Genomic DNA, 27,145 nt, shown 5'->3' with positions numbered 1-27,145 from the left:
TAGAGCGATTCGGACAGAGAAAGCGACAATTTCCCCATCAATTTAAGCGAGGATGTAAGATTCGTGGATGAGGAAAGTTAGAGTGAAGCACAAAAAAAGAAAAAAAGAAAAAGGTGACGGCTCCAGGCGGAGCGTTTCAGATGTAATTGGATGGGACGGCGTGGCGCAGTGGGGAGAGTGGCCGTGCGCAACCCGAAGGTCCCTGGTTCAAATCCCACCTAGTACCAACCTCGTCAAGTCCGTTGTGTCCTGAGCAAGACACTTCACCCTTGCTCCTGATGGGTGCTGGTTGGCCCCTTGCATGGCAGCTCCCTCCATCAGTGTGTGAATGTGTGTGTGAATGGGTAAATGTGGAAGTAGTGTCAAAGCGCTTTGAGTACCTTGAAGGTAGAAAAGCGCTATACAAGTACAACCCATTTATATATAATTAGACACATTTACTAGGATAATTCTGGAAGATCCCTTATCTGCTCATTGTTTTAATAGTGTTTTAGTGATATTGTAAAGTCATACCTGAAAGTCGGATGGCTGTGACGAAAGCAAGTGTCTCTGAGAGAAGCCGAGGAGCCAAGATCACAGCTGCCTTTTTGAGCTGCAGGAGGAGGTCGCATAATCCACTGAAGTCTCCGGTAAGAGCCGACTTAATATCACAAGTTTCCCTTCCAAAAACTTGCTGGTTGATGTAGAGAAACATGTTCGCTTGACCGCTCTGTGCTAAAGCTTCACAACAAACAAAGAAACACCAGCTGTTTTTCGGTGCTAAAAGCAACCGCAATCCACCGCTTTCCACCAACAGCATTCTTCTTTGACGTCTCCATTATTAATTGAAGAAATTGCAAAAGATTCAGCAACACAGATGTCCAAATTACTGTGTAGTTATGCGATGAAAAGACTCGACTTTGCTGGTCTGAAATGTCCGCTACAACCCGAGACGTCACAAACACGCGTCATCATACAACAAGACACTCGGCGGGGAATTTAAAATTGCAATTTAGTAAACTAAAAAGGCCGTATTGGCATGTGTTGCAATGTTAATATTTCATCATTGATATATAAACTATCAGACTGCGTGGTCGCTAGTAGTGGCTTTCAGTAGGTCTTTAGAGGTTGTGTGTAGAATAAAAATAACTGCAATTGGATACTCAAGTCTCATATCAGTGGTTTTTTTTTAGGAATAAGTCACACAATAGTGCACCAAAATCGAACTTTGATGCTGGAATTTAGAACGTTTTAAGTGCATTCTATAAACTACTTGGATTATTGACTGTTTGTATATTTTTGCTGCAGCTGTTCCATATACTGTAATATTGTACATGGCAATTGAGATTTGTTATACTGTATATTGTATATACTGGCGACTTGTCCAGGGTGTACGCCGCCTTCCGCCTGAGTGGAGCTGAGATAGGCATCAACGCCCCCCGCCACCCCAAAGGAAATGAGCGGTAGGAAATGGATGGATATATAAAATAGAATAATATATCAGTATATATTACAGACTTAGAATTAGACAAAATGTAATGATCCACAAGGGAAATTGTTTCACTCAGTGGCTCAGTTACAAAGGAGGGAAAGTGTAAGGATGGAAAGGACAATGCAGGTATAAATAGACTAAATATATCCATCCATCCATCATCTTCCGCTTATCCGAGGTCGGGTCGCGGGGGCAGCAGCCTAAGCAGGGAAGCCCAGACTTCCCTATCTCCAGCCACCTCGTCTAGCTCTTCCCGGGGGATCCCGAGGCGTTCCCAGGCCAGCCGGGAGACATAGTCTTCCCAACGTGTCCTGGGTCTTCCCCGTGGCCTCCTACCGGTTGGACGTGCCCTAAACACCTCCCTAGGGAGGCGTTCGGGTGGCATCCTGACCAGATGCCCGAACCACCTCATCTGGCTCCTCTCCATGTGGAGGAGCAGCGGCTTTACTTTGAGTTCCTCCCGGATGGCAGAGCTTCTCACCCTATCTCTAAGGGAGAGACCTGGAAACTCATTTGGGCCGCTTGTACCCGTGATCTTGTCCTTTCGGTCATGACCCAAAGCTCATGACCATAGGTGAGGATGGGAACGTAGATCGACCGGTAAATTGAGAGCTTTGCCTTCCGGCTCAGCTCCTTCTTCACCACAACGGATCGATACAACGTCCGCATTACTGAAGACGCCACACCGATCCGCCTGTTAGTCACACAATATTTAATATGCAATTGTTCCACTAATTTACATATCTTTAAATACGCACATAACAAATAATATGACAATAGTAACAAAAATAAACAAATATTGCACTTTTAAAATAACATGAACAAATAAACTGACTATCTTACTATTAGACAATAACAAGCTACCTTCAGGACAGGTTTCAAACACAATTTTATACAAGATACATAAGTGGGGGGCAAGTCCTCGGCCTTGAAAATGTTGAATACCCCTGCTCTGGATTATGTACCAGAACTGACAGAACAATGTGGAACTAAAGGTAATTAATTATTAATGTGCTGGCAGGACGAGGAACAGAAAGTAAAAGGTGCTACAAAACAAAAAGGAAACGCTATTAAAATATGAACACCAGGACAGGAAATGATACAAAACACAGTCAAATTAAAAGCAAAGTTCAAACGGTGATGTGGGATCATGATGTGGTGGTTCAGAAGTTGTATCATCTCCATTTTCTTTAATGATGTCTTAAGGAACAGTACAGACGTCCTCGTTTATCGTTATTGATGTCCCTTTCATTGGTTTGGTCTCCTTTAGTGACCGACAATGTACAAAACCCAAAACCAGTGAAGTTGGCACGTTGTGTAATTTGTAAATAAAAACAAAATAAAATGATTTGACAATTGTTTTCAACTTATTTTCAATTGAATACACTGCAAAGACAAGATATTTAATGTTCGAACTCAGAAACTTTTTTTTTTTTTGTTGTAAATAATCATTAACTTTGAATTTAATGGCGGCAACACATTGCAAAAAAGTTGGTCCAGTAAAATTTTTACCACTGTGTTACATAGCCTTTCCTTTTAACAATACTCAGTAAACGTTTTTTCCAAAAACTATTTGAAATGTGGCTTCACGGTGGCAGAGGGGTTAGTGCGTCTGCCTCACAATACGAAGGTCCTGCAGTCCTGGGTTCAAATCCAGGCTCGGGATCTTTCTGTGTGGAGTTTGCATGTTCTCCCCGTGACTGCGTGGGTTCCCTCCGGGTACTCCGGCTTCCTCCCACTTCCAAAGACATGCACCTGGGGATAGGTTGATTGGCAACACTAAATGGTCCCTAGTGTGTGAATGTTGTCTGTCTATCTGTGTTGGCCCTGTGATGAGGTGGTGACTTGTCCAGGGTGTACCCTGCCTTCCGCCCGATTGTAGCTGAGATAGGCGCCAGCGCCCCGAAAGGGAATAAGCGGTAGAAAATTGATATTTGAAATGTGGACTCATCAAACCACAGAACACTTGCCTATTTTAGAATCAGTCCATCTTAGATGAGCTCGGGCCCAGCGAGGCCGGCAACATTTTTGGGTGTTGTTGATAAATGGCTTTCGCTTTACATAGTAGAGTTTTAACTTGCACTTACAGATGTAGCGACCAACTGCAGTTACTGACAGTGGTTTTATGAATTGTTCCTGAGCCCATTAGGTGATATCCTTTACACGCTGATGTTGCTTTTTGATGCAGTAGCGCCTGAGGGATCGAAGGTCCGTAATATCATCGCTTACGTGCAGTGATTTCTCCAGATTCTCTGAACCTTTTGACGATATTACGGACCGTAGATGGTGAAATCCCTAAATTCTTTGCAAAAGCTAGTTGAGGAATGTTGTTCTAAAACTGTTTGACAATATGCTCACGCATTTGTTGACAAAGTGGTGACCCTCGCCCCATCCTTGTTTGTGAATGACTGAGCATTTCATGGAAGCTGCTTGTATACCCAATCATGGCACCCACCTGTTCCCAATTAGCCTGTTCACCTGTGGGATGTTCCAAATAAGTGTTTGATGAGCATCCCTCAACTTTCTCCGTCTTGTTTTGCCACTTTTGCCAGCTTTTTTAAAACATTTTGCAGGCATCAAATTCCCTTCCATCCATCGCGTGTCCCTTTCGGGATCACGGGGGCTAATATATGCAAAAAATAACAACGTTTTCCAGTTCGAACATTCTTGTCTTTGCAGTCTATTCAATTGAATATAACTTGAAAAGGATTTGCAAATCATTGTATTCTGTTTTTATTTACCATTTACACAATGTGCCAACTTCACTGGTTTTGGGGGTTTGTACAATAGTATTGATATGTTACTTTATTAGTCATTGTTATGCTTGAAAATGCTTTATTTAGGCTCATAAATCGCGCAATATGCTTAAAAGCAATTTAAAATGATCCCAAAAAGAATCCGCGATGTGGCGAAGCCGCAATATTTGAAGCAGGACCTAAAGTTAATCTTGTGTGAAATGAAGTTCATCGCCATAAGCATGTCGCTGTTTTGAATCTACTTATGCTTACTTTGCATGACTTATTAGGGTCCGCCCTGCCTATGGCAAAGGACTCCTTTGCCATAGGCAAGGACCCTATTGTATCTCGTGCGTTTTATTATTCTTTCTTTTTTCCGCACGCATACTCGCCTATGCGCTGTATTTTGACCCCCTGACCATGCTTCAAAACTCACCAAATTTGACACACACGTCGGTCGGGGATGCCTTCCCAACATATTAGGCTCCCAAACCAGAAAAATCAAAATTGCACGCTAGCGCCCCCTAGGAAGGAACGAAAAAGAGACTGCTTGTAACTTCCGTTAGGAATGTCGTAGAGACATGAAACAAAATCCGCTATGTAGAACTGACTTAGACCTTGATTCCCCATTAGAAATGTCTATACCCAAAATCAACAGAAATTTTGCAAAAACTCATTCAAAGCTAAATTTTCGCAAAAAATGCTATTTTTGCCTCTTTGAGCTGTAATTTGACCCCCTTAAAATGCTTCAAAACTCACCAAACTTGGCACACACATCAGGACTGGCAGAAATTGCAATCTAATGAAAAAAATAAATAAAATTTTGCTCTAGCGCAATGTTTTAATAAAACTGAGAAAAAACTGCTCCGAGGAAGAAAACACAAACAAAATTGCTTGTAACTTCCGGTAGGAATGCCGGAAAGACATGAAACAAAAACTTCTATGTAGGTCTCACTTAGACCTACATTTTAATAATTGACAGCCTGCAGAAAAAATCAACAGGAAGTTGGCAATTACCCCTTCAAAATAAAGGTTTTGTGAAAACCCGTCACCTTTTTCAAATCAAAACTCCTCCCAGTGTGTTTGTCGTTTCGGCTTCAAACTCGCACAGGAGAGAGTTTAAACCCTTTTGATAAAAGTGGTCGAACAAAGTTTTGATAAGTTCTCCGGTTTGGATTTTACGCGCCTTCAAAGAACCCCTGCGCAAGGTTTCCTAAAAAATGTCATTTTTGCCTCTGAGCTGTAATTTGACCCCCTTAAAATGCTTCAAAACTCACCAAACTTGGCACACACATCAGGACTGGCAACAATTGCGAGCTAATAAAAAACCAAACCCCAAAACTCAAAATTGTGCTCTAGCGCCCCCTAGGAATACAACACAGACAAACTGCTCCTAGGAAGAAAACACAGACAAAACTGCTTGTAACTTCCGGTAGGAATGTCAGAGAGACATGAAACAAAAACCACTATGTAGGTCTGACGTAAACCTACATTTGAATAATTAACATACTTTGGCAAAAATCAACAGGAAGCTTGATATTTTCAGTTAAATACAACAACTGCATTACTTTCACAACGCATTAAATAGTGCCAACAAGGTGTCTGCTACCGTGGGGCTTGGGGGCAGCAGCCCAAGGCGCGCTCGCACCTTCGCACCCTAATTTGACCCCCTTAACATGCTTCAAAGTGCAAGTTAAAGCTATACTATGCCAAGCGAAAGCCATTTATCAACAACATCCAGAAACGCCAATCTGTAATTTGACCCCCTTAACATGCTTCAAAACTCACCAAATTTTACACACACATCAGGACTGGTGAAAATTGCCATCCAATAAAAAAACCAAACCCCAAAAATGAAAATTGTGCTCTAGCTCCCCCTAGGAAAAAAAACTGACAACACGGCTTGTATATTCTGTTAGGAATGTCGTAGAGTGATGAAACAAAAACTTCTATGTAGGTCTGACTAAGGTCGGGACTCGGGACACGGCGGCAACAGCCAAAGGCGGACCCGACCAACGCTGCTTGCAGCTTTAATTATGTATGTTCTTCTTCTTCTCTTCTCACCTTCTTCCAGGTTAACCCTGGCCATGGAGCTGTCATTTAAGATTGAAGTGAAGCTTTGTTCCAGTAAAGAGTTACATTTTACCCGGAATTTGGGGTCCAATTACGAATTATTCAACCAAAAATTGGACTTCAGAGATTCCACCGTATTTTGGTGTGAGGGGAAATAAAGCTCACATTCCTGCAATGAGCAAGAGAGTTTGTTCTTTTGTTAAGTTAAGTTAAGTTAAGAACTGGGAATGCTGCTGCGTGCCTCACAAGCCTTAGTGGAAAAGCTTAGACTCTTCCAGTGAAAATAAAGACTACTGACTGTATTGATCGGTGCATCAACAGAACATAAACAGGTTTTAACTCGTATGCAAGTGTAAAAAGAAGTTAGCCAGTGTCTGCATTGGAAACAATCAAAAAATCTTACTTTTTTTTTTTCACATGTATGACACATTGTCTGTCTGTGCAACTTTTTTAACATACAGAGAAGTGAAGAGTGCAGAAGCTAATATTGAAAAAAAATGTATCCCATCGATACCAAGGGTAGTATCAGTATCGGATCAATACTGGCGTCATGAGACCAATACATTCCAGATCTCTTTTATGATTATTTTCACTTATCTATGTGATTGTGTTGTGTTTTGTTGTTATTGCTATATTTATATACAACATATTAAGGAATGTAACGATCCTGCCGATTCCGATCATCATGAGATCGGCCGATATCAATACCGATCACATACATACAGTACAGGCCAACGTTTTGGACACACGTCCTCATTCAATGCATGTTCCTTATTTTCATGACTATTTACATTGTAGATTGTCACTGAAGGCATCAAAACTATGAATGAACACATGTGGAGTTATGTACTTAACAAATAAAAAGGTGAAATAACTGAAAACATGTTTTGTATTCTAGTTTCTTCAAAATAGCCACCCTTTGCTCTGATTACTTTTTCCACACCCTCTTGGCATTTTCTCCATGAGCTTCAAGAGGTAGTCACCTGAAATGTGTGTGCAAAGCAGTAACCACAGCAAAGGGTGGCTATTTTGAAGAAACTAGAACAGTGGTTCTTAACCTGGGTTCGATCGAACCCTAGGGGTTCGGTGAGTCGGGCTCAGGAGTCTGGCGGAGGTCAAATCACACCCGACTCATCGTTGTCATGATCCGCTGCTCGGATCATGTCATATTCTGGTTTTGTTCTGTTTCTGTATCGTATTCTGTTGGTATTTGACTTCCTTAGTTCCTGGTGGCACTTCCTGTTTTGTTCTGTTGCCATAGCTAAGCATTAGTGTCACCTGCCTTTTTGTTTTTGACGCGCACCTGCCTCGTAACTACTCTCCCTATTTAAGCCTGCTTTTTCTGTTGATTCGATCTCACACCCGAGTAGTTTCTGTTCCGTGCAACAGGTGAGGACGCTCTTTCCCAATTGTGGTAAAGAACTGTTTCCTGTACTTGCTAGCTTCCGCGCTATGCTTCTTTTGTTTGTTCCCTAGCTCACATGCTAGCGCTTTTAGTTCTTTCTAGCTCCCATGCTAGTTCTGTTTGTTTTGCCTTTAGTGCCTTGTGCAAGTTTTTCTGTTCTTAGTCTGTTTTGTAGTATAAATAAATCATAATTGCTTACCTTCACGCTGTCTCCAGTCCGACCGCATAATAGACAGAACGAACCTGCACCACGCTGCCAGCTAACCGTCACAATCGTGTGAATAAAAACTTCTCCCTATCGGCGTATCATGGATACGGAAACAGCAGAAGTCAGACTGATTTGCAGGTGTGTAATTTGTTGTGAGTTTATGCACCGTGTTGGTTTTGTTCTTTGAACAAGGTAATGTTCATGCACGGTTCATTTTGTGCACCGGTAAAAAAAAAAACATGGTAACACTTTTGTATGGGGAATATATTCACCATTAATTAGTTGCTTATTAACATGCTAATTAGTAACATACTGGCTCTTAACTAGTCATTATTAAGTACTTATTAATGCCTTATTCAGCATGGGCTTGTTATAAGCCTAACCCTAACCAAATAACTCTAAATTAAGTCTTTGTTACTTAGAATATGTTCCCCAAGTGTCCAGCAAACTTTAAATTAAGTCTTTGTTACATAGAATATCTTCCCCATACTAAAGTGTTACCAAAAATATATACCGTATTTTTTGGACTATAAGTCGCAGTTTTTTTTTCATAGTTTGGTGCGACTTATACTCAGGAGCGACTTGTGTGTGAAATTATTAACACATTACTGTAAAATATCAAATAATATTATTTAGCTCATTTACGTAAGAGACTAGACGTATAAGATTTCATGGGATTTAGCAATTAGGAGTGACAGATTGTTTGGTAAACATATAGCATGTTCTATATGTTATAGTTATTTGAATGACTCTTACCATAATATGTTAGGTTAACCTAGCAGGCACCTTCTCAGTTGGTTATTTATGCCTCATATAATGTACACTTATTCAGCCTGTTGTTCACTATTCTTTATTTACTTTAAATTGCCTTTCAAATGTCTATTCTTGGTGTTGGGATTTATCAAATACATTTCCCCCAAAATGCGACTTATACTCCAGTGCGACTTATATACGTTTTTTTTTTCCTTCTTTATTATGCATTTTTCGGCCATGCGACATATACTCCGGAGCGAATTATACTCCGAAAAATACGGTCACTTTGTCTTGAATAAAAAAAAAAAAGGAGGGTTCGGTAAATGCGCATATGAAACTGGTGGGGTTCAGTACCTCCAACAAGGTTAAAAACCACTGAACTAGAATATAAAACATGTTTTCAGTTATTTCACCATTTTTTGTTACGTAAATTTCCCTGAAGAAATATTTTCTTTAGGGACAATCCCCTGAAGAGCAGGGAAACCTGCAAAACAGGCTTGTAGGGATGAAATAGCCTCCGTGTTTTTCCCTGACCTAACGAATATTCCTCTCTACCTCGGTGTTTTATATATACATATATATACATACATATATATATTTATATATATATATGTCTTGATTGCATTATCCAGAGAATAGTGCTCGATACCCTGTTAGAGCGCAATATGTAGGTGTGGGAAAAATCACAAGACTACTTCATCTCTACAGAACTGTTTCATGAGGGGTTCCCTCAATCATCAGGAGATTTTAATGGAAGCATTCACATACAATGGTTTATATAGGGCACAGAGTGGGTGGGTACAGGCAGGCGTAGGGCGTGGTGATTGGCTCATGTGTTACCTAGGAGGTGTTTCCGTCTGCGGCGGCATGTCGAAATGATTTCACTGCGCTTGTTGAGGGATGATAGATCTGGATGATATATAACAAACGGTTTCTCTTTTAAGCATAGGTTGCATCTTTTATTACCACTGTTGTAAGGTGTGCTGGATGCAAGAATTTGCCATGTTATTTGCCAATAATATTCAACATTATTGTCTTTGAGGTTCCAAATGTGTTTGCTGAGTTCTGTAGAATTCCGCAAAGTCTGGTTTCTAAAGGAGGCTCTGTGATTATTTCGTCTGGTTTTAAACGCTCCTTCAGTTAATCCTACATACGTGTCGGATGTGTTAATGTCCTTGCGTGTTACCTTTGCTTGGTAAACGACTGATGTTTGTAAGCACCCTCCGTTGAGAGGGCAATCAGGTTTCTTGCGACAGTTACATTCCTTATTGGTTTCAGAGTCGTTTAGTCTGGGGGTAGGCAGTCCTTTTGCAATTGCTTTGTTGTGGTTTGAAATGATTTGTTGTATGTAGTTCATACAGTTGTAGCTCAATTTAATGTTGTTCTTGTTGAATATTTTTCTTAGGGTGTTGCCTTTGGGGAAGTGTTTGTCGATCAGAGTGAGGAACTTGTGGCCGATATTGGTTGAGACGTTTTTGCTGAATGGTGGATTGTACCAGATGATGTTTCGTTTTCTGCTCATTTTTGGTTGGTTTCCTGGCGTGGGTTCATAGGTGAGGGTGAAGTTGTATCCGCTTTCATCAAGTGCTTTCTGCTACGGGGGGGTTGCTTGGTCGAATTCAGCTTTGCTAGATGACAGCATCGATAGCCTTTTATTAATTCCGGTAGGTATTCTTTTCGTGGTGGTGGGTGGGTGGTTGCTGTCATGGTGCACGTATTGGAGTGTTGTGTTGGGTTTCGCGAATGGTTGGTAGCTGTTATTTCTCAGGTTGAAAGTGACGTCAAGGAAGTTGACGGTTTGCTTATTGGCTTCAATCGTGTATATATGTATATATATATATATATATATATATATATATATATATAACACTAAATTGGCCCTAGTGTGTGAATGTGAGTGTGAATGTTGTCTGTCTATCTGTGTTGGCCCTGCGATGAGGTGGCGACTTGTCCAGGGTGTACCCCGCCTTCCGCCCGATTGTAGCTGAGATAGGCGCCAGCGCCCCCCGCGACCCCGAAAGGGAATAAGCGGTAGAAAATGGATGGGATGGATATATATATATATATATATATATAAATATATATATATATATATATATATATATATATATGTGTGGGAAAAATCACAAGAGTACTTCATCTCTACAGAACTGTTTCATGAGGGGTTATATATATATATATATATATATATATATATATATATAACACAGAACTTTAGGTCAACTTTGTGTTATAGGTAACAATGCATATTATTATCAGTCATTATAATGTCCGTTTTTTTTTCTTGATTACATTATATATTTTTTGCTCTTTTTTTCTTACATTTTTACCGTTTTTTGTTTTTTTTGGTTTGGTTTTACAGTTGATCGTTTATTGCTGTTAATTGGTTCTGGAAATTTCGCCCTGCAATGAGGTGCCAGCTTGTCCAGGGTGAACACCGGCTTCCGCCCGAATGCAGCTGAGATAGGCTCCAGCGACCCCAAAGGGGACAAGCGGTAGAAAATGGTTGGATGGATGGATCGTTCTGGAAATGACTGTGATAAATTAACTTCTGCAAGGTAGGAATTCATTCATATAAATCATGACCGTTTATGAGTGTCTAAATGTTGTTGTTGTTTTATTTGTAAGAGCCCTCTAGGCATGGAATAACACCCCTAAGTCACTTCTACACTCTGAGCCAATCAGTGGCCACGATACTCAACACTGTTATCTGATTGGTTTAGTGGCCAATACTACTGTAGTATTGATATTTCTAGTTCATTTTGCCACTTGTAAAATGAGTAATTTAAGGACCTCCAAATAATAATGCTTTGAAAAAATATTTTTAAAGCGCGATTTAGCAATGGACGACAAAACTAGCAAAAATAGCCCCCGGGACCAATTTTTGGACACCCCAAAATAAGGGAATAATTGTATTTTGTGGAAATTGATACTTAATATTGTTGTTTTTTGTTTAAGTGTTCACAAATGTGTGTTGGTACAAATACTGTATATATTTTGATTTAGGGCTGGGCGATGTATCGATACGCACGTTATTTAGAAAATGACTATATCGTGATATTCGAGTATATGTTCTCATGTTCTGGTGGTGCCAAAAGAGTATAACATACAATGGAATTTGGAAAATAAAAAATGTAAAAATAAGAATTAGCATTGTCACTAAACATGAAGTACACGTTTTTGTACTTATGGACTAAGTACATCATATCAAAAGATGATTCTTAGTTTTTCTTCTAATTAGGGTCCAATAAGCCCAAATAGCAAAGAGAAATAATTTTTAAAAAAAGCATGTAAACAAACAACTTTGGCCTCGAGAGGTTAAAAGGGCCCTATTATGCAAAAAAAAAGTCACCACCTCAGAAAATAAACTTGACACTCCAAGTGCCACCGTAATTACCGACGTTAAAGTAGCATAGTAGACCTAAGTATCCTTTAGAAACAATGCAAAGGTTTTATTTAACGAGTATGTTTAATATTTTGGCCGGTGTAACATTACACACAGTTTGAACAGTAACACTGTGTTTGAATTGGGGGGAACTGTTCTTCAATCAGGTAGTTCTTTGCCGTACCACTAGGTGGAGCCCGCGTAACATAGTTTTAGAATCACTGTGATAGGATACCAGCACAAATACTTGTTAACGGTTTGATCAAGTAAAAGTACTCAAACAGAGAACAAGTGAAGTGAATTGTGAATTATATTTATATAGCGCTTTTCTCAAGTGACTCAAAGCGCTTTACATAGTGAAACCCAATATCTAAGTTACATTCAAACCAGTGTGGGTGGCACTGGGAGCAGGTGGGTAAAGGGTCTTGCCCAAGAACACAACGGCAGTGACTAGGATGGCAGGAGCGGGAATCGAACCTGCAACCCTCAAGTTGCTGGCACGGCCACTCTACCAACCGAGCTATACCGCCCCTGGTAGGTGTCAACTGGTGGTACGCCAAATAATTACCCGATTGTAGTAGAGTTTTTTTCCCTATATTCAAACACAGTGTCACTGTTCAAACTGTGTGTATTTTGCATAATAGGGACCTTTTAATGAATTATTGTGGCCACTACGCGTAGGCCAAAAATATTAAAAAATAACAACTAAATAACTACCACTCCACCTTAAAGACAGCCATAGTTCATTACAGATTGTTAATAATAATAAACCAGCACTCTATTTATTGGACCTACTACGCTACTGTACTTTAATGTGGGTCATTATGGTGGCACTTGGGAGAGTTTATTTTCTGAGGTGGTGAAAGAAGTTTGAGAACTAGTGTCCTATCGGATCAATATCGGCGATCCTCAAAGCTCCATTATCGGCATGGCATCGTGAAAAGGTTGTATCAATAACCACAAATTGATTAACGTGAAACCCGACTTAAACAAGTTGAAAAACGTATATGGGTGTTACCCTTTAGCGGTCAATTGTACGGGATATGTACTGTACTGTGCAATTTACTAAAAAAAGTCTCAATCAATCAATCAATCGCTGTGGCATCGTGATAATGTTGTATCGGTCGTACCACAAATTGATTAACGTGGACCCCGACTTAAACAAGTTGAAAAACTTATTAGGGTGTTACCATTTAGTGGTCAATTGTACGGAATATGTACTGTACTGTGCAATCTACTAATAACAGTTTTAATCAATCAATCAATCAATCAATCGGTATGCCATCGTGAAACGGTTGTATCGGTACGGCATCGTGAAAAGGTCGTATCGGTCGTACCATGAATTGATTTACGTGGACCCTGACTTAAACAAGTTGAAAAACGTATTCAGGTGTTACTATTTAGTGGTCAATTGTACGGAATATGTACTGTACTGTGCAATCTACTAATAAAAGTTTTAATCAATCAATCAATCAATCAATCAATTAGTATGGCATCGTGAAAAGGTAGTATCGGTACAGCATCGTGAAAAGGTTGTATCGGTCATACCATGAATTGATTTACGTGGAACCCGACTTAAACAAGTTGAAAAACTTATTGGGGTGTTACCATTTAGTGGTCAATTGTACGGAATATGTACTGTACTGTGCAATCTACTAATACAAGTATCCATCAATCAATCAATTAATCAATCAATCAATCAATCGGTACGGCATCGTGAAAAGGTTGTATCGATCATATCATGAATTGATTAACGTGGACCCCGACTTAAACAAGTTGAAAAACTTATTGGGGTGTTACCATTTAGTGGTCAATTGTACGGAATATGTACTGTACTGTGCAATCTACTAATAATATGTACTGTACTGTGTAATCTACTAATAAAAGTTTCAATCAATCAATCAATCAATCGGTATGGCATCGTGAAAAGGTTGTATCGGTACAGCATCGTAAAAAGGTTGTACCAGTATGGCATTTTGAAAAGGTTGTATCGGTACAGCATAGTGAAAAGGTTGTATCGGTCGTACCACATATTGATTAAGGTGGACCCCGACTTAAACAAGTTGAAAAACTTATTGGGGTGTTACCATTTAGTGGTCAATTGTACGGAATATGTACTGTACTGTGTAATCTACTAATAAAAGTATCAATCAATCAATCGATACGGCATCGTGAAAAGGTTGTATCGGTACAGCATCGTGAAAAGGTTGAATTGGCACGGCATCGTGACTAGATTGTATCGGTATGGCATCGTGATAAAGTTGTATCGGCACGACATCGTGATAAGGTTGTATCGGCACGACATTGTGATAAGGTTGTATCGTTATGGCATTGTGACTAGATTGTATCGGTATGGCATCGTGATAAGGTTGTATCGGCACGACATCGTGATAAGGTTGTATCGGTATGGCATTGTGACTAGATTGTATCGGTATGGCATTGTGATAAGGTTGTATCGGCACGACATCGTGATAAGGTTGTATCGTTATGGCATTGTGACTAGATTGTATCGGTATGGCATTGTGATAAGGTTGTATCGGTACGACATCGTGATAATGTTGTATCGGTATGGCATTGTGACTAGATTGTATCGGTATGGCATTGTGATAAGGTTGTATCGGCACGACATCGTGATAAGGTTGTATCGTTATGGCATTGTGACTAGATTGTATCGGTATGGCATCGTGATAAAGTTGTATCGGCACGACATCGTGATAAGGTTGTATCGGTATGGCATTGTGACTAGATTGTATCGGTATGGCATCGTGATAAAGTTGTATCGGCACGACATCGTGATAAGGTTGTATCGTTATGGCATTGTGACTAGATTGTATCGGTATGGCATCGTGATAAAGTTGTATCGGCACGACATCGTGATAAGGTTGTATCGGTATGGCATCGTGATAATGTTGTATCGGTATGGCATTGTGACTAGATTGTATCGGTATGGCATTGTGATAAGGTTGTATCGGCACGGCATCGTGATAAGGTTGTATCGGTATGGCATTGTGATAAGGTTGTATCGGTATGGCATTGTGATAAGGTTGTATCGGCACGACATCGTGATAAGGTTGTATCGGTATGGCATTGTGATAAGGTTGTATCGGTATGGCATTGTGATAAGGTTGTATCGGTATGGCATCGTGATAATGTTGTATCGGTATGGCATTGTGACTAGATTGTATCGGTATGGCATTGTGATAAGGTTGTATCGGCACGACATCGTGATAAGGTTGTATCGTTATGGCATTGTGACTAGATTGTATCGGTATGGCATCGTGATAAAGTTGTATCGGCACGACATCGTGATAAGGTTGTATCGGTATGGCATTGTGACTAGATTGTATCGGTATGGCATCGTGATAAAGTTGTATCGGCACGACATCGTGATAAGGTTGTATCGGTATGGCATTGTGATAAGGTTGTATCGGTATGGCATCGTGATAATGTTGTATCGGTATGGCATTGTGACTAGATTGTATCGGTATGGCATTGTGATAAGGTTGTATCGGCACGGCATCGTGATAAGGTTGTATCGGTATGGCATTGTGATAAGGTTGTATCGGTATGGCATCGTGATAAAGTTGTATCGGCACGACATCGTGATAAGGTTGTATCGGTATGGCATTGTGACTAAATTGTATCGGTATGGCATCGTGATAAAGTTGTATCGGCACGACATCGTGATAAGGTTGTATCGGTATGGCATTGTGATAAGGTTGTATCGGCACGACATCGTGATAAGGTTGTATCGGTATGGCATTGTGATAAGGTTGTATCGGCACGACATCGTGATAAGGTTGTTTCGGTATGGCATTGTGATAAGGTTGTATCGGTATGGCATTGTGATAAGGTTGTATCGGCACGACATCGTGATAAGGTTGTATCGGTATGGCATTGTGATAAGGTTGTATCGGTATGGCATTGTGATAAGGTTGTATCGGCACGACATCGTGATAAGGTTGTATCGGTATGGCATTGTGACTAGATTGTATCGGTATGGCATTGTGATAAGGTTGTATCGGCACGACATCGTGATAAGGTTGTATTGGTATGGCATTGTGATAAGGTTGTATCGGTATGGCATTGTGATAAGGTTGTATCGGTATGGCATCGTGATAATGTTGTATCGGTATGGCATTGTGATAAGGTTGTATCGGCACGACATCGTGATAAGGTTGTATCGTTATGGCATTGTGACTAGATTGTATCGGTATGGCATCGTGATAAAGTTGTATCGGCACGACATCGTGATAAGGTTGTATCGGTATGGCATTGTGACTAGATTGTATCGGTATGGCATCGTGATAAAGTTGTATCGGCACGACATCGTGATAAGGTTGTATCGTTATGGCATTGTGACTAGATTGTATCGGTATGGCATCGTGATAAAGTTGTATCGGCACGACATCGTGATAAGGTTGTATCGGTATGGCATTGTGATAAGGTTGTATCGGTATGGCATCGTGATAATGTTGTATCGGTATGGCATTGTGACTAGATTGTATCGGTATGGCATTGTGATAAGGTTGTATCGGCACGGCATCGTGATAAGGTTGTATCGGTATGGCATTGTGATAAGGTTGTATCGGTATGGCATTGTGATAAGGTTGTATCGGCACGACATCGTGATAAGGTTGTATCGGTATGGCATTGTGACTAGATTGTATCGGTATGGCATTGTGATAAGGTTGTATCGGCACGACATCGTGATAAGGTTGTATCGGTATGGCATTGTGATAAGGTTGTATCGGTATGGCATTGTGATAAGGTTGTATCGGTATGGCATCGTGATAATGTTGTATCGGTATGGCATTGTGATAATGTTGTATCGGTATGGCATTGTGACTAGATTGTATCGGTATGGCATTGTGATAAGGTTGTATCGGCACAACATCGTGATAAGGTTGTATCGTTATGGCATTGTGACTAGATTGTATCGGTATGGCATCGTGATAAAGTTGTATCGGCACGACATCGTGATAAGGTTGTATCGGTATGGCATTGTGACTAGATTGTATCGGTATGGCATCGTGATAAAGTTGTATCGGCACGACATCGTGATAAGGTTGTATCGGTATGGCATTGTGATAAGGTTGTATCGGTATGGCATCGTGATAATGTTGTATCGGTATGGCATTGTGACTAGATTGTATCGGTATGGCATTGTGATAAGGTTGTATCGGCACGGCATCGTGATAAGGTTGTATCGGTATGGCATTGTGATAAGGTTGTATCGGTATGGCATCGTGATAAAGTTGTATCGGCACGACATCGTGATAAGGTTGTATCGGTATGGCATTGTGACTAAATTGTATCGGTATGGCATCGTGATAAAGTTGTATCGGCACGACATCGTGATAAGGTTGTATCGGTATGGCATTGTGATAAGGTTGTATCGGTATGGCATTGTGATAAGGTTGTATCGGCACGACATCGTGATAAGGTTGTATCGGTATGGCATTGTGATAAGGTTGTATCGGTATGGCATTGTGATAAGGTTGTATCGGTATGGCATTGTGATAAGGTTGTATCGGTATGGCATTGTGATAAGGTTGTATCGGCACGACATCATGATAAGGTTGTATCGGTATGGCATTGTGACTAGATTGTATCGGTATGGCATCGTGATAATGTTGTATCGGTATGGCATTGTGACTAGATTGTATCGGTATGGCATCGTGATAAGGTTGTATCGGCACGGCATCGTGATAAGGTTGTATCGGTATGGCATTGTGATAAGGTTGTATCGGTATGGCATCGTGATAAAGTTGTATCGGCACGACATCGTGATAAGGTTGTATCGGTATGGCATTGCGACTAGATTGTATCGGTATGGCATCGTGATAAAGTTGTATCGGCATGACATCGTGATAAGGTTGTATCGGTATGGCATTGTGATAAGGTTGTATCGGCACGACATCGTGATAAGGTTGTATCGGTATGGCATTGTGACTAGATTGTATCGTATGGCATCGTGATAAAGTTATATCGGCACGACATCGTGATAAGGTTGTATCGGTATGGCATTGTGATAAGGTTGTATCGGTATGGCATTGTGATAAGGTTGTATCGGTATGGCATTGTGATAAGGTTGTATCGGCACGACATTGTGATAAGGTTGTATCGGCACGACATCGTGATAAGGTTGTATCGGCACGACATCGTGATAAGGTTGTATCGGTATGGCATTGTGATAAGGTTGTATCGGTATGGCATTGTGATAAGGTTGTATCGGCACGACATCGTGATAAGGTTGTATCGGCACGACATCGTGATAAGGTTGTATCGGTATGGCATTGCGACTAGATTGTATCGGTATGGCATCGTGATAAAGTTGTATCGGCATGACATCGTGATAAGGTTGTATCGGTATGGCATTGTGATAAGGTTGTATCGGTATGGCATTGTGATAAGGTTGTATCGGTATGGCATCGTGATAATGTTGTATCGGTATGGCATTGTGACTAGATTGTATCGGTATGGCATTGTGATAAGGTTGTATCGGCACAACATCGTGATAAGGTTGTATCGTTATGGCATTGTGACTAGATTGTATCGGTATGGCATCGTGATAAAGTTGTATCGGCACGACATCGTGATAAGGTTGTATCGGTATGGCATTGTGACTAGATTGTATCGGTATGGCATCGTGATAAAGTTGTATCGGCACGACATCGTGATAAGGTTGTATCGGTATGGCATTGTGATAAGGTTGTATCGGTATGGCATCGTGATAATGTTGTATCGGTATGGCATTGTGACTAGATTGTATCGGTATGGCATTGTGATAAGGTTGTATCGGCACGGCATCGTGATAAGGTTGTATCGGTATGGCATTGTGATAAGGTTGTATCGGTATGGCATCGTGATAAAGTTGTATCGGCACGACATCGTGATAAGGTTGTATCGGTATGGCATTGTGACTAAATTGTATCGGAATGGCATCGTGATAAAGTTGTATCGGCACGACATCGTGATAAGGTTGTATCGGTATGGCATTGTGATAAGGTTGTATCGGCACGACATCGTGATAAGGTTGTATCGGTATGGCATTGTGATAAGGTTGTATCGGCACGACATCGTGATAAGGTTGTTTCGGTATGGCATTGTGATAAGGTTGTATCGGCACGACATCGTGATAAGGTTGTATCGGTATGGCATTGTGATAAGGTTGTATCGGCACGACATCGTGATAAGGTTGTATCGGCACGACATCGTGATAAGGTTGTATCGGTATGGCATTGTGATAAGGTTGTATCGGTATGGCATCGTGATAAAGTTGTATCGGCATGACATCGTGATAAGGTTGTATCGGTATGGCATTGTGATAAGGTTGTATCGGTATGGCATTGTGATAAGGTTGTATCGGTATGGCATCGTGATAATGTTGTATCGGTATGGCATTGTGACTAGATTGTATCGGTATGGCATTGTGATAAGGTTGTATCGGCACAACATCGTGATAAGGTTGTATCGTTATGGCATTGTGACTAGATTGTATCGGTATGGCATCGTGATAAAGTTGTATCGGCACGACATCGTGATAAGGTTGTATCGGTATGGCATTGTGACTAGATTGTATCGGTATGGCATCGTGATAAAGTTGTATCGGCACGACATCGTGATAAGGTTGTATCGGTATGGCATTGTGATAAGGTTGTATCGGTATGGCATCGTGATAATGTTGTATCGGTATGGCATTGTGACTAGATTGTATCGGTATGGCATTGTGATAAGGTTGTATCGGCACGGCATCGTGATAAGGTTGTATCGGTATGGCATTGTGATAAGGTTGTATCGGTATGGCATCGTGATAAAGTTGTATCGGCACGACATCGTGATAAGGTTGTATCGGTATGGCATTGTGACTAAATTGTATCGGTATGGCATCGTGATAAAGTTGTATCGGCACGACATCGTGATAAGGTTGTATCGGTATGGCATTGTGATAAGGTTGTATCGGTATGGCATTGTGATAAGGTTGTATCGGCACGACATCGTGATAAGGTTGTATCGGTATGGCATTGTGATAAGGTTGTATCGGTATGGCATTGTGATAAGGTTGTATCGGTATGGCATTGTGACTAGATTGTATCGGTATGGCATCGTGATAAAGTTGTATCGGCACGACATCGTGATAAGGTTGTATCGGTATGGCATTGTGATAAGGTTGTATCGGTATGGCATCGTGATAATGTTGTATCGGTATGGCATTGTGACTAGATTGTATCGGTATGGCATTGTGATAAGGTTGTATCGGCACGGCATCGTGATAAGGTTGTATCGGTATGGCATTGTGATAAGGTTGTATCGGTATGGCATCGTGATAAAGTTGTATCGGCACGACATCGTGATAAGGTTGTATCGGTATGGCATTGTGACTAAATTGTATCGGTATGGCATCGTGATAAAGTTGTATCGGCACGACATCGTGATAAGGTTGTATCGGTATGGCATTGTGATAAGGTTGTATCGGTATGGCATTGTGATAAGGTTGTATCGGCACGACATCGTGATAAGGTTGTATCGGCACGACATCGTGATAAGGTTGTATCGGTATGGCATTGTGATAAGGTTGTATCGGTATGGCATTGTGATAAGGTTGTATCGGTATGGCATTGTGATAAGGTTGTATCGGTATGGCATTGTGATAAGGTTGTATCGGCACGACATCGTGATAAGGTTGTATCGGTATGGCATTGTGACTAGATTGTATCGGTATGGCATCGTGATAATGTTGTATCGGTATGGCATTGTGACTAGATTGTATCGGTATGGCATCGTGATAAGGTTGTATCGGCACGGCATCGTGATAAGGTTGTATTGGTATGGCATTGTGATAAGGTTGTATCGGTATGGCATCGTGATAAAGTTGTATCGGCACGACATCGTGATAAGGTTGTATCGGTATGGCATTGCGACTAGATTGTATCGGTATGGCATCGTGATAAAGTTGTATCGGCACGACATCGTGATAAGGTTGTATCGGTATGGCATTGCGACTAGATTGTATCGGTATGGCATCGTGATAAAGTTGTATCGGCATGACATCGTGATAAGGTTGTATCGGTATGGCATTGTGATAAGGTTGTATCGGCACGACATCGTGATAAGGTTGTATCGGTATGGCATTGTGATAAGGTTGTATCGGTATGGCATTGTGACTAGATTGTATCGTATGGCATCGTGATAAGGTTGTATCGGCACGGCATCGTGACTAGATTGTATCGGTATGGCATCGTGATAAGGTTGTATCGGCACGGCATCGTGACTAGATTGTATCGGTATGGTATCGTGATAAAGTTGTATCGGCACGACATCGTGATAAGGTTGTATCGGTATGGCATTGCGACTAGATTGTATCGGTATGGCATCGTGATAAAGTTGTATCGGCATGACATCGTGATAAGGTTGTATCGGTATGGCATTGTGATAAGGTTGTATCGGTATGGCATTGTGATAAGGTTGTATCGGTATGGCATCGTGATAATGTTGTATCGGTATGGCATTGAGACTAGATTGTATCGGTATGGCATTGTGATAAGGTTGTATCGGCACAACATCGTGATAAGGTTGTATCGTTATGGCATTGTGACTAGATTGTATCGGTATGGCATCGTGATAAAGTTGTATCGGCACGACATCGTGATAAGGTTGTATCGGTATGGCATTGTGACTAGATTGTATCGGTATGGCATCGTGATAAAGTTGTATCGGCACGACATCGTGATAAGGTTGTATCGGTATGGCATTGTGATAAGGTTGTATCGGTATGGCATCGTGATAATGTTGTATCGGTATGGCATTGTGACTAGATTGTATCGGTATGGCATTGTGATAAGGTTGTATCGGCACGGCATCGTGATAAGGTTGTATCGGTATGGCATTGTGATAAGGTTGTATCGGTATGGCATCGTGATAAAGTTGTATCGGCACGACATCGTGATAAGGTTGTATCGGTATGGCATTGTGACTAAATTGTATCGGAATGGCATCGTGATAAAGTTGTATCGGCACGACATCGTGATAAGGTTGTATCGGTATGGCATTGTGATAAGGTTGTATCGGCACGACATCGTGATAAGGTTGTATCGGTATGGCATTGTGATAAGGTTGTATCGGCACGACATCGTGATAAGGTTGTATCGGTATGGCATTGTGATAAGGTTGTATCGGCACGACATCGTGATAAGGTTGTATCGGCACGACATCGTGATAAGGTTGTATCGGTATGGCATTGCGACTAGATTGTATCGGTATGGCATCGTGATAAAGTTGTATCGGCATGACATCGTGATAAGGTTGTATCGGTATGGCATTGTGATAAGGTTGTATCGGTATGGCATTGTGATAAGGTTGTATCGGTATGGCATCGTGATAATGTTGTATCGGTATGGCATTGTGACTAGATTGTATCGGTATGGCATTGTGATAAGGTTGTATCGGCACAACATCGTGATAAGGTTGTATCGTTATGGCATTGTGACTAGATTGTATCGGTATGGCATCGTGATAAAGTTGTATCGGCACGACATCGTGATAAGGTTGTATCGGTATGGCATTGTGACTAGATTGTATCGGTATGGCATCGTGATAAAGTTGTATCGGCACGACATCGTGATAAGGTTGTATCGGTATGGCATCGTGATAATGTTGTATCGGTATGGCATTGTGACTAGATTGTATCGGTATGGCATTGTGATAAGGTTGTATCGGCACGGCATCGTGATAAGGTTGTATCGGTATGGCATTGTGACTAGATTGTATCGGTATGGCATCGTGATAAGGTTGTATCGGTATGGCATTGTGATAAGGTTGTATCGGTATGGCATCGTGATAATGTTGTATCGGTATGGCATTGTGACTAGATTGTATCGGTATGGCATTGTGATAAGGTTGTATCGGCACGGCATCGTGATAAGGTTGTATCGGTATGGCATTGTGATAAGGTTGTATCGGTATGGCATCGTGATAAAGTTGTATCGGCACGACATCGTGATAAGGTTGTATCGGTATGGCATTGTGACTAAATTGTATCGGTATGGCATCGTGATAAAGTTGTATCGGCACGACATCGTGATAAGGTTGTATCGGTATGGCATTGTGATAAGGTTGTATCGGTATGGCATTGTGATAAGGTTGTATCGGCACGACATCGTGATAAGGTTGTATCGGTATGGCATTGTGATAAGGTTGTATCGGTATGGCATTGTGATAAGGTTGTATCGGTATGGCATTGTGATAAGGTTGTATCGGTATGGCATTGTGACTAGATTGTATCGGTATGGCATCGTGATAAAGTTGTATCGGCACGACATCGTGATAAGGTTGTATCGGTATGGCATTGTGATAAGGTTGTATCGGTATGGCATCGTGATAATGTTGTATCGGTATGGCATTGTGACTAGATTGTATCGGTATGGCATTGTGATAAGGTTGTATCGGCACGGCATCGTGATAAGGTTGTATCGGTATGGCATTGTGATAAGGTTGTATCGGTATGGCATCGTGATAAAGTTGTATCGGCACGACATCGTGATAAGGTTGTATCGGTATGGCATTGTGACTAAATTGTATCGGTATGGCATCGTGATAAAGTTGTATCGGCACGACATCGTGATAAGGTTGTATCGGTATGGCATTGTGATAAGGTTGTATCGGTATGGCATTGTGATAAGGTTGTATCGGCACGACATCGTGATAAGGTTGTATCGGCACGACATCGTGATAAGGTTGTATCGGTATGGCATTGTGATAAGGTTGTATCGGTATGGCATTGTGATAAGGTTGTATCGGTATGGCATTGTGATAAGGTTGTATCGGTATGGCATTGTGATAAGGTTGTATCGGCACGACATCGTGATAAGGTTGTATCGGTATGGCATTGTGACTAGATTGTATCGGTATGGCATCGTGATAATGTTGTATCGGTATGGCATTGTGACTAGATTGTATCGGTATGGCATCGTGATAAGGTTGTATCGGCACGGCATCGTGATAAGGTTGTATTGGTATGGCATTGTGATAAGGTTGTATCGGTATGGCATCGTGATAAAGTTGTATCGGCACGACATCGTGATAAGGTTGTATCGGTATGGCATTGCGACTAGATTGTATCGGTATGGCATCGTGATAAAGTTGTATCGGCACGACATCGTGATAAGGTTGTATCGGTATGGCATTGCGACTAGATTGTATCGGTATGGCATCGTGATAAAGTTGTATCGGCATGACATCGTGATAAGGTTGTATCGGTATGGCATTGTGATAAGGTTGTATCGGCACGACATCGTGATAAGGTTGTATCGGTATGGCATTGTGATAAGGTTGTATCGGTATGGCATTGTGACTAGATTGTATCGTATGGCATCGTGATAAGGTTGTATCGGCACGGCATCGTGACTAGATTGTATCGGTATGGCATCGTGATAAGGTTGTATCGGCACGGCATCGTGACTAGATTGTATCGGTATGGTATCGTGATAAAGTTGTATCGGCACGACATCGTGATAAGGTTGTATTGGTACAGCATCGTGAAAAGATTGAATCGGGATCGACAATACTGGTCCTGTATGTACTCGTGCGGCATCCTTAATGATCGACATCCTTACCGTGCAACTTTTGCTACTTTTATTCTCATTTTGAGTCCGAATGTGGATCTTTGCCTGCCATTTGGCGCCGGCCGAGCAGCAAAAGAGGAGCGAGGACCTCCTGACCGAGCAGCTGGGAAGAAAACAAGTTGCTGTTGATATTTTCCACATCACATGCTGGGACTAAAGCCTGCATGTCTGGTAATAATTACAAAGCCACACAGTTTTCTCCTCTCTGGCCGCCTCACGCCGTTCAAATATGTGCGGAGGAGCTCACGCCGGAGACCATTTTGATGCAGTTTGACGCCACGGAGTCATTAGTAGATATTAGCTGGTCTTACGGAGTCATTAGTAGATATTAGCTGGTCTTACGGAGTCATTAGTAGATATTAGCTGGTCTTACGGAGTCATTAGTAGATATTAGCTGGTCTTACAGAGTCATTAGTAGATATTAGCTGGTCTTACGGAGTCATTAGTAGATATTAGCTGGTCTTACGGAGTCATTAGTAGATATTAGCTGGTCTTACAGAGTCATTAGTAGATATTAGCTGGTCTTACGGAGTCATTAGTAGATATTAGCTGGTCTTACAGAGTCATTAGTAGATATTAGCTGGTCTTACGGAGTCATTAGTAGATATTAGCTGGTCTTACGGAGTCATTAGTAGATATTAGCTGGTCTTACGGAGTCATTAGTAGATATTAGCTGGTCTTACGGAGTCATTAGTAGATATTAGCTGGTCTTACAGAGTCATTAGTAGATATTAGCTGGTCTTACGGAGTCATTAGTAGATATTAGCTGGTCTTACGGAGTCATTAGTAGATATTAGCTGGTCTTACGGAGTCATTAGTAGATATTAGCTGGTCTTACGGAGTCATTAGTAGATATTAGCTGGTCTTACGGAGTCATTAGTAGATATTAGCTGGTCTTACAGAGTCATTAGTAGATATTAGCTGGTCTTACGGAGTCATTAGTAGATATTAGCTGGTCTTACAGAGTCATTAGTAGATATTAGCTGGTCTTACGGAGTCATTAGTAGATATTAGCTGGTCTTACAGAGTCATTAGTAGATATTAGCTGGTCTTACGGAGTCATTAGTAGATATTAGCTGGTCTTACAGAGTCATTAGTAGATATTAGCTGGTCTTACAGAGTCATTAGTAGATATTAGCTGGTCTTACGGAGTCATTAGTAGATATTAGCTGGTCTTACAGAGTCATTAGTAGATATTAGCTGGTCTTACGGAGTCATTAGTAGATATTAGCTGGTCTTACAGAGTCATTAGTAGATATTAGCTGGTCTTACGGAGTCATTAGTAGATATTAGCTGGTCTTACGGAGTCATTAGTAGATATTAGCTGGTCTTACGGAGTCATTAGTAGATATTAGCTGGTCTTACGGAGTCATTAGTAGATATTAGCTGGTCTTACGGAGTCATTAGTAGATATTAGCTGGTCTTACAGAGTCATTAGTAGATATTAGCTGGTCTTACAGAGTCCTTAGTAGATATTAGCGTGTCTTACCATTGATCTTGGCGGCGGACGCGTGGTGGAGGAGGACGGCGACCAAGGTGCCAAGCAGCCTCACAAAGTCCATGTCGACATGTTCACGTCCTTGCGCGCCCTTAACTGCCGAAGGGGGGAAACCAGGATGAAATAACGACGTTTCTCGTCTGCTCCTCCGCGGGAAACCCGTGACTGACAAGAGCGCTCCAAGACTCGCATGTGGTGCCTGGAAAGAAGGGGAGGGAGGGGCGAGGAGGGGGCTAGATAGACCTCAACCACCAATTATTTGGAAAAGGTAAAAATGTTATGAAAAAAAAAAGTTTTAGTTTTGTCCAAAAGTCAAAACATAATGATGATCCTTACATCGTGCTTTTTTTTTTTTTTTAGCTTTTTCTTTCTTTTTTTGCTCCCCTTTTCATAAACACCAAGAAAAAATACTTTTGGTACCAGTACCGAAATTATTTTGATAATTTTCGGTACTTTTCGAAAGTAGACCTAAAGCACAAATTATTTGGAAAAGGTAAAAATGTAATGAAAAAAAAAAGTTGTAGTTTTGTCCAAAACTCAAAACATAATGATGATCCTTACATCGTGCTTTTTTTTTTTTTTTTTTAGCTTTTTCTTTCTTTTTTGCTCCCCTTTTCATAAACACCAAGCAAAAATACTTTTGGTACCGGTACCGAATTTATCTTGATAATTTTTTCGTAATTTTCGAGAGTCAAGTTTATTTTCTGAGGTGGTGATTTTTATTTATTATTTTTTTTTTTTTGCACAATAGGGCCCCTTTAATTAATTATTGTGGCCACTAAATGTGAAACAAAAAATAAATAAATAAATAAAATATAAATAATTACCACTCCACTTCACAATATTGTGAGGGTTTTTTTTGTTTTGTTTTGTTAAAAAGACAAAGCACAAATGCTTTGGAAAAAGTAAAACTGTATTGAAAAAAAATTGTTTTAGTTTTGTCCTAAAGTCAAAACATAATGATGAACCTTACATCGTGTTTTTATTTTTTTAA

The 27,145-nt window shown here is 40.9% G+C and overlaps 1 protein-coding gene across 1 annotated transcript in view; it reads right to left on the bottom strand.

Annotated features, from left to right (window-relative positions):
- laynb (layilin b) overlaps positions 1-26,353 on the bottom strand; it is a 60,249-nt gene extending 33,896 nt beyond the window's left edge. The window contains exon 1 of the mRNA XM_061878546.1: positions 26,143-26,353. Coding sequence (XP_061734530.1) covers positions 26,143-26,215 — 73 coding nt within the window. The 5' untranslated portion in view covers positions 26,216-26,353. The remainder of the gene's footprint in view (positions 1-26,142) is intronic.
- Between the last annotated feature and the right edge of the window lie 792 nt (positions 26,354-27,145).

This window comes from Nerophis ophidion, linkage group LG18 (genome assembly GCF_033978795.1).
Source record: "Nerophis ophidion isolate RoL-2023_Sa linkage group LG18, RoL_Noph_v1.0, whole genome shotgun sequence".
Lineage (NCBI taxonomy): Eukaryota > Metazoa > Chordata > Actinopteri > Syngnathiformes > Syngnathidae > Nerophis > Nerophis ophidion.
Note: the sequence above shows the minus strand (reverse complement) of the source record. Positions and strands in the feature narration are given on the sequence as shown.